The sequence below is a fragment of the Heloderma suspectum genome, chromosome 5 (genome assembly GCF_057233095.1).
Source record: "Heloderma suspectum isolate Gila_16-S chromosome 5, 16-S_ref, whole genome shotgun sequence".
Taxonomy (NCBI): Eukaryota; Metazoa; Chordata; class Lepidosauria; order Squamata; family Helodermatidae; genus Heloderma; species Heloderma suspectum.
The window spans coordinates 47,914,595-47,927,955 of NC_139462.1; the positions used below are offsets into that span (position 1 = coordinate 47,914,595).

The 13,361-nt window shown below is 40.3% G+C and overlaps 1 protein-coding gene across 10 annotated transcripts in view; it reads left to right on the forward strand.

Moving 5' to 3' along the window:
• Positions 1-13,361, forward strand: part of AFG2A (AAA ATPase AFG2A) — a 281,537-nt gene that overhangs the window by 198,501 nt on the left and 69,675 nt on the right. For 7 of the 10 annotated variants that reach the window (XR_014792057.1, XR_014792060.1, XM_084855975.1 and 4 more), the window contains one exon: positions 8,586-8,750. Coding sequence is in view for 6 of the 10 variants with exons in the window: in XM_084855975.1 (XP_084712101.1) it covers positions 8,586-8,750 (165 nt within the window). In the remaining 4 variants the exon portion in view is untranslated. Of the gene's footprint in view, positions 1-8,585; positions 8,751-13,361 lie in introns of those variants that run through there. The other 3 variants (XR_014792058.1, XR_014792059.1, XM_084855984.1) reach the window with 2 other exon arrangements.

Consider the following 13,361-nt stretch of genomic DNA (forward strand, 5'->3'; position numbering starts at 1 on the left):
AAAGAAAGTGCGTCTGGAAAGTGCTCAGGAGCAGACTTAGGTAAAACCAAGGAGAAGGGAGTTCTACTGTTGTGGGGAAGCCGCTTAGAACACCTCCCTATTTACTGTTTGCGCTTGTCACACAGGTGGTAGAATTGAGAAAATATTGTTTATTGTTCTTAAAGGTCATGATGGAACATGGGATGACAGGCAGTCTCTGATGTATTTTGGCTTGCAAATGTACCTCTTTGTAAAGAGGTAAAGAACAGGAGATTTGGCTTGAATGCTCATTAGGGAAAGAGTTAACTCACCTTGTGTCTCATATATATCCAATACCTTGTTTTTATCTTAAGTGAGGTATTAGGTAAGATGAAACCAAATGTGATATTGTGAAACGAAGGAACTTACGGTAAAATTAAGGATGGCTTCATAGTACAAAATGATGAAATGCATTATATGATTATAAGAGCATTATAAGAGTACATCATGAGAAAAGCTGGGTTGGATGAATCACAGGTCAGAATTAAGATTGCTGGGAGAATTATCAACAACCTCAGATACGCAGACGATACCACCCTAATGGCAGAAAGCGAAGAAGATCTAAAGAGCCTCTTGTTGAAGGTGAAAGTGGAGAGTGCAAAAGCTGGTTTGAAACTCAACATTAAAAAAACTAAGATCATGGCATCTGGCCCCATCACTTCCTGGCATATAGAAGGGGAAGAAATGGAAGCTGTGACAGATTTTATTTTCTTGGGCTCCAAGATCACCGCAGACGGTGACTGTAGCCATGAAATTAAAAGACGCTTGCTCCTTGGGAGGAAAGCTATGGCAAACCTAGACAGCATAGTAAGAAGCAGAGACATCACCTTGCCGACAAAGGTCCATCTAATCAAAGCTATGGTTTTCCCAGTAGTAATGTATGGCTGTGAGAGCTGGACTATAAGGAAGGCTGAGCGCCGAAGAATTAATGCTTTCGAACTGTGGTGCTGGAGAAGACTCTTACGAGTCCCCTGGACTGCAAGGAGGTCAAATCAGTCAATCCTGAAGGAAATCAACCCTGAGTGCTCATTGGAAGGACAGATACTGAAGCTGAAGCTCAAATATTTTGGCTACCTAATGCGAAGAGAAAACTCTCTGGAAAAGACCCTGATGCTGGGAAAGACTGAAGGCAAAAGGAGAAGGGGACGGCAGAGGATGAGATGGCTAGATAGCATCACCGATGCAATGAATATGAACTTGAGCACACTCCGGGAGAGAGCGCAGGACAGGAAGGCCTGGCGTGCTATGGTCCATGGGGTCACGAAGAGTCGGACACAACTGAACGACTGAACAACAACAAATTATATGATGAGAGAGTATAAGACTTCGCTCCGGTGAGTTACAAGGAATTCTCAGAGGTGGTTGAGGTCATTGAAAGAGGTCATGAACAAGGGTTGTGATCTTAACATTTATTGAAAATTGATCGTTACCAACAGCTATTGAACATTTAAAACAAAGAAACTACCCCAACTAGTGAGAGATTAAAGAAAATAAGAAATGAGTTGCTCACAACAGTTACTTAAATGGGTATTTGTGCTCTTAGAATAACATATTCCAAGCACATGTTTAAGGATATGTATCTGTTGTTCATGCTTTATGTGTTAACAAGGGTAAGTAACAGTGCTGATCCTGTGAAAAACACAGTTGCCCCATAAAGTGTAGAGCTGTTGTACATGTATGTGAAATGCTCAAATATGCCAGTACTATTAGTGTACTTGCCAATAATGCGTATGGAATGTTTACCATTTTTTTCACCATGCACACCACTAGAATTTAACTTGGTGTAACTAATACTGAACAGTAAGAACCAGACATGGAACAACCGATTGGTTCAAAATTGGGAAAGGAGTACGACAAGGCTGCATATTGTCTCCCTGCTTATTTAACTTATATGCAGAGTACATCATGAGAAACGCCGGGTTGGATGAATCACAGGTCAGAATTAAGATTGCTGGGAGAATTATCAACAACCTCAGATATGCAGACGATACCACCCTAATGGCAGAAAGCAAAGAAGATCTAAAGAGCCTCTTGTTGAAGGTGAAAGTGGAGAGTGCAAAAGCTGGTTTGAAACTCAACATTAAAAAAACTAAGATCATGGCATCTGGCCCCATCACATCCTGGCATATAGAAGGGAAAGAAATAGAAGCAGTGACAGATTTTATTTTCTTGGGCTCCAAGATTACCGCAGACGGTGACTGTAGCCATGAAATTAAAAGACGCTTGCTCCTTGGGAGGAAAGCTATGGCAAACCTAGACAGCATAGTAAGAAGCAGAGACATCACCTTGCCAACAAAGGTCCATCTAATCAAAGCTGTGGTTTTCCCAGTAGTAACTTATGGCTGTGAGAGCTGGACTATAAGGAAGGATGAGCGCTGAAGAATTGATGCTTTCGAACTGTGGTGCTGGAGAAGACTCTTACGAGTCCCCTTGACTGCAAGGAGGTCAAATCAGGCAATCCTAAGGGAGATCAACCCTGATTGCTCATTGGAAGGACAGATACTGAAGCTGAAGCTCAAATATTTTGGCCACCTAATGTGAAGAGAAAACTCCCTGGAAAAGACCCTAATGTAGGGAAAAATTGAAGGCAAAAGGAGAAGGGGACAGCAGAGGATGAGATGGCTAGATAGCATCACCGATGCAATTAATATGAACTTGAGCACGCTCTGGGAGAGGGCGGAGGACAGGAAGGCCTGGCATGGTATGGTCCATGGGGTCACGAAGAGTCGGACACGACTTAACGACTGAACAACAACAACTAATACTGAGGCATACTATTATTCATTCAGTAAGAACATTCTTACATGCCAGTGTATAATTTCAGGAATTATTAAAATTCTAACAGGACCAACGTACACACACACATACATACATCAGTACCCATGTGAATAGCAAAATGCTTTTTGCCCTTGTCTCAATTTGTAGCCCAGTAAAATGCACAGAAGATTTTGCTTAGGTAAGACTGAGGCAGAACTTAACTTAGCTCTACCAGTCTGTAGCTTCGCCTTTCAGTAAATCAACAGTTCAGCAATTTACTCAAGGAGAACTGATAGCGCATTGAACAAATGGTGATTTCTTCACCATGCCTAGTCATCATCCATTAACTGACTCAAGAGGGAAACATTAACATGCTATTTGAATTTTTGTAGCGGTGCAGTGCTGTGCCGCCTTCTAGGTAACTTTACTGGAGAGGAGCAGCAGCAGCATACTATTAACTGTGCCCTTAAGATTTTCTGAGGTTTTAAGTTGCAGTCTCTTATTTCTTCCCCAAGTAAATTTACTTAAGAACCAAAATGACAGCATACACCTTGAAGAATCCTTATTGGCATGTTGGATTCAAATGGCCTAACGATTAAAAAACAGCATATTGCTATACCTAGCTTTAGTAAATTAAATTCAGGAGCAGGATCGCTGAGGTATTTAATGAACTATAGGAGACCTGTCACTCCCATAGGAGGTACATAGCTTCCTATTGACTGGAGTAGAGTGGTGGTGGGGACATGAGTATAGCAGTTGAAGACTACATAAATATAATTATCATATCTGTATATGATATATAAATCAACATTGTTTGAACTTCATTAGCGGCATGTCAGCCTCATGTAGAAGTGAATGATTTGTGATCCTTGCTCTCTTCTCCAGTATGATGAGCTACTAATGTGATATAAGCAAATTGCATGTATTTTACTTTATAACTGTTTTAAGATGCGACTAAGCAACTAAAGACCATTGCTTGCTCTTTGCTAAATAGAGATGTTTTTAATTTATGTATTAATTTGGTCACATTGATCCCATGTAATTTGCCCTATTTGGACTCATTTCAAATAAATATCCTCTCCTTCTGAGTTGTCAAATCTTGCCAGAACATTAAGCCATCTGTTTCTTTTCCCTTTTATTAATATTTTTGGGTAATAGCCATATAAAATGTTTCTGCCTTGTTGACTGTGCCTTACAAAGTACTGCCACTTGATATTGCAGATTCTTCCTGAACACCTGCTGTCAAACACATCAAGTCTTTTCTTGTTAGTTTGCACAATGCTTCAGGTCTTGAGCAAGACTGACATGACAGAAATGTTGTGCAGCCTGATTCTTTAAAATTTGTTTATCTCTGTCTAGAATAGTCAACTCCCAGCATTCCCTCGTGGACTGATACTTCTAATATTCCATCTCACTTTAAGGGAAATGTAACATTATGGCGGAATTCTATGACTGGAACTCCCATTGTAGTTTTGTTTTTCTGTGGGATTTTTTTGGTTTTGTTTTTCTGGCGGCCTGTTAGCTATCAAGTCATGTATAAGGTTATGCTATTATCATACAAAGTCCTAAACAATTTGGGACTAGGATACCTAGCAAATCACCTTCCCATTATACATATCCAGGCGACCGTTAAGATGTCAGAGGAGGCCTTGCTGGTCATTCCGAAATTAATGGAATGTTGCCATGCAATACCTCAGCACCAGGCCTTCTCTGTAGCAGTGATCACCTTTTGGAAAACCCTCCCTTGTGTAGTTCAAGAGACAGAAGATATGGCACCTTTCAAACGCCTCCTGAAAACACACTTGTTCACCCAGGCTTTCCCTGGCTGTAATTAAATTAATCGTGCTGCTCCATTTTACTGCTCCTTCTATTGCTTTTATTGTAATTGTAATTGTTATTAGTGCTGTGTTTTTAATATCATATTTTAAATGTGAATTTAATGTGTGTGTGTGAACCACTTAGGGATTTTATTATATGTAGCAGTATATAAATATTACAAATAAAGGTAATAAATAATAAAAGCAACATCAAAGATCCTGATTTGGATTGAGTCCACAGCATGAGGGGAAAGGGGGATTCCAATCCTAATTGTGCATACACAAACCAGAGCTGCCATTCGTTGTGGAGGAGAAAACAAGTGGGCACAAAAATTGTGCCCAGATGTTTTCTCCTGTGTCTAATAGCGGCTTGGAGTGACAGTTGAAGTAGAGTAATCAGCATGGGGGAAAGGATAACCCCCTTCCCGTCCAACGTTGTGGCTCTGATCCATATTAGCTGATCCCCTAGTCATCCGCTTTCCAAAGAATAAAATTACATTACAAGTTTTAATCATGGAATTCCAATGTATTGTGTACTTTCACGCCCTTAGAATGACCAAGAGAGGGGACACAAAGCAGGTATATCAATGAAAAAATTGGGACCATCCAAATAGAAACTGATTCAATTTTCAGCTGCTCCCATTGGTTTCTGTGGAGAAAACAAACTAGTTTTGAAATCTGGGACACAGTTAAGGGGAGGAAATCTGTTTCTCACTGAGAATGCAGGGATCCACTATGCAGGGGCACCCACAGGCTTTGTGTGGATCTGATGGTGGGGCTCCTGCAAGGACCTATGCATGGGGCAGGGGCCAACAGTATGTACAATGCTGAGATGGGGGGGCAGAGCAAATAGCTCTACTTCCTACCCTCCCCCCTCCAGGGAGTAGCTCTGTTACTGAGGCAGGTGACAGGATTAGGCCCTGGTCCAAACGTGTCCAAGAGTGCATGCCTTTGGTTTTTTCTATATAAGTAAATGTCTGCTATTCATTCTTGTGGGGAAAGTAGAGCACTGCACTTGGCGACAATGTTGTGATAAGGGCAAAATCTGCCTACCACCCTGACACTGGTGACCCAGCCACTGGGCGGGAGCAATGCTTTCTTTTCTCCCACCTGAAGACAGCTTGTGGGGAGAGGGACAATATGCTTCTGAAGCTTTCGTTTTCCTCCCCCTGCCCTCACATCCAAATTTCAGGACCTGGGAGAAGAGGAAGGAATGCAGAGGAATTCTGTCTTGAAGGCAGGATAATTTGTTACTACCTTCTTGGGACCTGATTTGCTAGAAATGGAGAAAGCACAACTTCTGGAAAACCAGGCCTCTCCCTTGTGCTTCTTCCTTCCATGGCAATGACCACAATTAAGGATGGGAAGGCTAGAAATGGGAACTCACCACCCTCACTCATCCTTCGTTGTGGCCATGGCCCCTTGCAGCTTGCAATACAAGTAGCAGGATCTATCCTGCTTCTCTGTTTGGATGGTATGGTGGTGAAGTAGGGCAGTAGATGGTAAGTGGAGATGGGAAACGGACTGGAATGCTCCATATCCCCCTTTGCCTCACAACCCCTTAAACTTGACAGGCCTTTAATAGTCTATGTCGAATGTGATATCATTTCTTGTGTTCAGTAAAGAAGAGGAACAAATCATTCTCTGCACCCCAAGCAATGTTATATAAATCTCAGTAGCAATTGCAGAAAATAAAAGCTACTCTGTGACCCCATCAGGAGAATGAAGGAAGGGGGATATGTTCTAGGAAGGGTTTGTAATTCTAGAAAGTGTTGGCCTAAGCTGTTGCTATACTAATTAAACACTTTTAATGACACAGTAACCTGACATAGGTGAAATACTGTATGCATTTATTTTGTGTTTTCTACAGCTGATTCAGACAACCTCAGCATAACTTATCTGCCTATCAGGAATAGCTGATTTCTTTGGCCAGTTGTGAAAACATGGGGAATCAAATCCAAAGGGTAATGTGGTGGGCTCCATGTACACAGAGGAGCTTTGATCACCTCATTCCAGATGTAGCCAGGACATCCATGCTGCTCAACAAGTTGTCCTTGAAAACCAAAGGACTTTACAAACCAGCCTGCAGTATAACAGAGGAACATAGGAAGCTTCCTTATACTAAGGCAGTAGCTCTCCAGGATTTCAGACGTGAGTCTTTCCCAGCCCTCTGTGGAGATGGCAGCAATGAAAACCTGGGACCTTTTGCATGCAAAGCATGTGTTCTACCACAGAACTACAGCCTTTCTCTTTAAGCGTGTGGGACTGCTGCTGGGGGAAAAACTGTGCTTATGCCTGCTGCGTGCATCTGAGGGGACACTGGATGAGAACCAAAATGTTAAAAAATTCTGAAGCAGCATCCTGGTTATGAATTGACTAAACAATGAATTGGCAGTTAGATCTCCTAGCTTGTTGAGACTTTATGGAAACACTCTGATGATCCTATGGGTGGCTGCACTGTACTTGTATAGTGTCCTTAGCTGAGAACATGCATGCTTTTGTTTTAAAAATAACAGGACATCTCTTAGCATGCAAGAAACATTTTTTTCCCACCCCAGAGTACTCATAATGGTCTTTTTAAAGAAACTCTAGGAAGGGTGTTAACTTGATCAATGCTGTGCAGGAAGGAAAGCTTCTTCCTACTATTTTTCAGCATGACTTTCACTGACATGATCAGGCTGGGAAAAGTTTTACTGGCTTAGAGCCCAGGACAACCGTGCAAGATCTCTAGTCAACTGGAACTCAAACTACACTGCCCAAGGGAGAACTATAACATAAAAAACAATTTGGGTTACGTGCTGTGCCTTAAATGCATCCAGCTGAAGATGTATTTAAAATTCTGAATTTGCATGCAAGCCATTTTGTTAACAAGATGATAATACTTATCAGCGAATTAAAAGATTTTTTGGTCTTGTATAAATTTGAATAAGGAGTGATTGAGACACAACGGGGTTTTTTTTCGTATAGTGTAGCCACCATGGCTTTTAATTCCGTGGGGTTAAACATAGTTGCCTGAAGGGGGTCTGATGGTGTACAATAAGCTCCACGCCATTCATTTTTACAGTAGCTTTTTGTGGTGTGTCCAAAGCATGATGGTTACAGAATCTCTCAGAAGTTGTAGTCTTTTGGGCAACCAAGGCCCAGTGCTCATTTTATCCCAGCAATGTGGGAGCGCCTGCAGCGCTACTGTTTTCTCTGCTACTTGGTAACACGAGAAGCCCTGGACCATGGAGAAGGAGACAGTTCTACAGCTTCTCCCCACTGAGGGAATCAAATGGCTGGGACCTGGATCAACACTAGCATGGGGAGAAGTTGTGATATAGGCTCCTTTGGGGCTTTTCAGGAAGGAGTGGTGCTATAGCAGCTCCTGTGTCTCTACGGTTACATTAGTATTGGGCCAAGGAGCATCATACTGCATGATGATTATAAGAGATCACTGTGTGATGGTGGTCATGGGGATGTTGTCATGCTATATGCATTTCCACTTAGCAGCAGCCAGTAATGTTATGTAAGGTTAGTGGGATATGTGCTATGATGGCATGTGTAAGTTTCCGTTATGGGGGTTGTTGAAGAACATGCCATGGGCTGCCATTTGCAGCAATTAATGTGTAGAATCTAGCAGTTCTTTCATCCCTTGGTCTCTCAGACAGTCCTGGGTTTGCTTTAATTGCTACCTTTTCTAATGCAAAAATGTAACACCATACCAGAAAAGGCAAACAAAATTAAATGCAAATTGCAGGGAACTATTTTGCTCCATGTGTGCACTACAAAGCCACTGTGTGAATCAGCTTCTTGATGTGGATTTTAGAAACTAAATAGACCCTTGTGGTCCCTTGTGCATATTATTTTAAGAACCTTTTGTGATGAAGATATTAATATGTCAAATAGCTACTGTAACCCTTGATCAGAGGAAAAATATCCTGTACTTTATTTTGTTTGTCAGCTTTCTTCTGATCCAATTAATGGGTCTTTTTTATGACTTTTTCACCATAGGCTTTGATGCGACCTGGTCGAATTGACAGAATCATATATGTGCCTCTGCCTGATGCAGCAACTCGTAGAGAAATCTTTAAGATTCAGTTTTGCACCATGCCAGTTTCAGATGAAGTCTACTTGGATGAGCTTGTCCAACAAACACAAAAGTACTCAGGAGCTGAGGTAAAAACACGCTAGGATAAAATTCTGAAATTCTTACACTATTTATGATTATAAGCTTGATAACCTATATAGCACTTTTATTGTGTTTCACTGTCTTTATTGTATTCTTCCTCATAACATTATGAGTTAAGTGGCCTTTTTATCCAGTGTGGAACAGATGGCTGTGAAGGCCATTCAGTTCACAGTTCTGTGTCAGAGACATCCATGTCAAAGGACTGCTTCACACTTTAAAAATATCTATATGGATAGCATTTCTATGAAGCAAGCAATGGGAACTCTTTTTGTACATTGTAACATGCAGCATGCAGTGATTTGGGCTGAGTGCTCAGTACATGAAATAATCTTTATCTGGGTTTCACTTTAATTTCTTCAGCAATGAAATGAATGTGATGCTCCCCTCCTGCTAATATCCTTCTTGGATTAACATGCAAACCTCCTAGCACTCAGACTTTTAATGCAAATTCAAGTCAAATTAATAATTTTCATGAAAATCTCCAATTAAATATGGAAAGAACTGTAAATATTTATGCTAATGATAGTTCAGAAATATGAGAGCCCCGTGGGATCTAAGAGATGGAGGGAGCAATCCTGTAGTCAGCAGCTAGATGGCAATAGGATATGTGGGTTTCCGGGAACTGACCTCAGAGCCCGCTCTGTGAGGTCAGTTCCCAGAGAACTGACCTTTCCCCCCTTCCACACTGCCTTGCAGGCAGCATGGAACAGCCTCACACTCCGCGCTCGGAAGAGGACCACAGAGCAGCCAAAACGGGGCATTCCGGGGGGCGTTCCAGGGTGGGGAAGGTGGAAATCCTGGTATGACACATCCTATGTGTCATCCGGCAGCCACCTCCCCTGCTCCGCCTTCCCGTGGCTAGACAGCCAAAATCAGCTGTCTAGCCACAAATGCAGGGCAGGAGAAGAACGGAGGGAACGATTGCCTCCGTGCTTCTCCTGCCCTGCATTGGATAGGTGGTCACCTCCAAATTTGGAGGCGGCCACCTATCTCCATAGGATTGCACCCTAATGAATTCATGATCAATGTATTTATTAAAAAACTATATCTTGCCCCTGAAAGCGCTACGTTGCTGGTGCACACACAGCCCACACCATTGGCAGTGCTTGCTGCTGGCAGTAGGGTCCCGTTGGATCCTACCCAAAGTCTTCTCCTTATTTTTGTAACTAAAAGCATACCCATGCATGTTCTTTTCATTTGTGGAGGGCTATTTTAGTATGTTGAACCATGCAAGCCACAGATACGCATTCAGACCTGTGCTTGTCCCTCACCTATCTGAAAGCAAACCTTGCGCACAAACATTGAAACACTCTCAGGGGAAGATGCAGCATCGGCGTGCAGAACCCCACATTATATCATCTTCGGTTCTATTTCAGTCTCCTGTTCTATTTCTCTCTCATATATATAGAATGACATATAATACATACATACATATATATCTATATCTATATGAAAGCATTGGTGGGCAATAAGGCAGTTGCCTAGGTCATACTTCTAGCAGTCACAGTGATATAGAGGGTGGAGGGGCCTTCCTCCTCTTACTGCTTGCCACCAGGAGTGGCAGTGGAGGTGAAAGATGCCCACAGCATGGTTGCCGAGTTGAGGGTCAGCCTGGCATAGGTGAAGGCTGCTGATGTACTCGGGTGCACTTGGACGGTGCTAGATGTTCCATCTCTCACCTCCACCACTGCCTCCTGGAGATGAAAAGGAATAGTGGTTTCTTCCCCTCTGTCACCCTGCTAGGGCCAGTGGTGGTTTCACCTAGTGAAGTGCCTCACCAGCTGGGGCTATATATAAAAGAAGCAGCATATGGAAAACCACAATAACCATTCTTTAGAGATTTTGGAGAATCTTTGCAGAAAACAGTCCATTTAATTAATTTTCCTCATGGCACCTTCAGTTCCCTGACCTAAAAATAACTTTTTGCTGTTAATTCCATTATTTACAACAGCAACAAGGAATCACTTTAGTTGGTAGCTAGACATACATAAAGAGCAACTTCTTATAGCAAAATGGAGAAAACAATGCAAAAACTTTAGGGTTTATCTAATGTTCAACTAGGCTTTTTGTGTGGCTTTTAACCTATCTGATTCTTTTTTATCTCATTGTGACCCTTATTTTTTGTTATGTCTTTTTCTTGGTAAATGCATATACAAATGCCACACACATTATTTGCTAGATTCATACATTCAAGTAAGAGAGGGTTTAAAATGGCAATTGTTCAGTGCTGTCTGTTTTGCCTGGTAAATGTAGCTTTCCAGAATAATCATGTATCGGGTAATATAACATATACATTTAAAATCCTTATTTATTTGTTTATTGAATGACATCTATTTAATACCAAGTTAACTGGTGTCTCAAGTAAACAGTCTCTTTCAAATATTACAGCTAGGCTGCTTTCTTGTTCTGAGGAAAATGTGTGAGGAAACATAGCACTCAGGGTTACCAGGTATCCCAGGATGGGGAGAAAACCCTAGTTTTGGCTCACTTGATTTCCCATTCTCTACTCTGAAAGTACGTTAATTTTTTAAAAGGCCTGGGTGAAAAAGTCCTAGCTACTAGCAATCTTAGACACATGTTAGTACAGATAAAAGGCCCACTTATAAGAAGTAACTTGCCATGGAAGTCCAAGACAGATACATTTGTTTTCATTGAAGTCTTCAGAATTGAACAGTAACTGTATCTCATGGTATGCTTTTTTAAAGTCTCGTTGCTACCTATGATCCCTATTAGGTCATTAGATTCATTTGAAGATAAGACCATCTTTATCAGTATTGTTCTCTTTTGAAGTTAAAATGTGTGATGTTCTGATGTAACAGACCTACTAAAAGGGGAGAAGTTCAAATGTTCTCTTCTTTCCACTGAAGGAAGAACTGAATAAGATGATGGACTAATCAAAGGTAGAAAGCATAAATCACCTTGCAGTATTTAATCTTTTACAAGTTTTTTTTAAAAAATCCTCGACCTTTACTCAATCCACAAAAACTGTAGTTGAAATTAAATAATCATTGTTCATATACGTGTCAAAGAATAAAAGTTTTAAACTTACCTTGAGTCTTCAGAATTTCTAAAGATTCTTGTAACTGAGTTTAGAAATGTTTTTATAACACCATCTTATGCTTACTTTTCTTTGCTTAATCACAAGAATCGGGATTCAGAAGGCCCATGTGAATACCCAAATATTTTTGTGCATCCACTTCTCTGATTTCCTGTTTTAAATGCAACTGCATCAGAGGCCACTGTGGGTGGTGTGGAGATCTGTTCTTTAGGAGCCCTTTGGGCCTATAAAAAAACCCTCCCTCTATGGTCCTTTGGACTCCAACCGTGATTTATTTAAGGAATTTAGGAACCAAGCTAGTTTACAGATTTGTGTTCAGTAGCTGATATGATATGTCTTGTTTCTTACAAGATAATAGTTTGAGTCATTACTTCTAAATTATCACAAAAACAAATAAGCATTTTAGGAAAACGTGATTTACATTCCTTTTTAAAAATATTTTAACTCAATTCCATATTACCTTGATTTATAAATATAAATAATGATAAAGAAGACCTATAAACATAATCAAATGCATACCAATTAAATTGCCCCTAATAGTAAAAAAGGCTGCTTTGAATCCTGAACTGTCTCGTTCCAATATAAAATAAAGAGATTCAATTTTTCTATTTTTTTAAAAAAATGTACTAATCTGAGATTTAAGTTTTTTGGGTGTCATTTATTTTCTTCTAGCTTTATTAATGTTCGGCTTTAAATTGTACAAAAATTGTCCTCCCAAAATTGAACCTGCTGTTTCTTTTATTAAAGCTCAACATGGATTTTCTTAATTTGCTTTTCTGTGTTGTAATTACAATTGCACACAAAGCCCTAAACAACTGTTTGCTGCAAGTAAAAGGGAAAAAAAATCATGTAGATCCTGACAGATGTCAGGTTGCTAATTCTGTCATATGGAAACTCTCTTATCTGGAAAGTATAATATAATTATAATTACTATACATTATCTGCAATAAAAGGGTGAATGTAGATGAAACGTGTCTTAGCATAATAAAGGCTGGATGCCTTATTTTAATAAGCACATATGCCTATCTTTATGTTAGATTTGCCTTTTAAAAGAAGTTTATCATCATTTTTCTTTGCAAACTAAAAGGAGAAACGTTCTGCTTAGCCCTAAACCTCTTCTGTTCAAACTGTGGAGGAAAGGTATGAGACAGATTACAACATTTCTATTCAAGAAATTAGCATTAAAAACATTTCTGGAAATCAGAGGCAATTTATCAGTCCTTTTCATCTGTTTCTTCCAGTTCTGAAGCAAATTCCTTTTTAAATCCAGAAGGCAATCATAAAGACAGATTCTCTGATGAGCAGGTCAAGTAACGTGTGAAGTATTTTGATGTCAGATCTGCTTAGAATAATAAAAATTGAGACATCCTGCATTCTAGTATATTACTGATATGTTTTTGAGGTGCATATGTTTATGGAAAATTAAGATGTGAGACGGTCTTAACTTTATGGCAGACAGTTTATGGTGTGAGAGCCAAGGCTGGCATCGTGTTCTATAGCATATCATAACCATGTTCACCAAAGAAACATTAAATGTGAG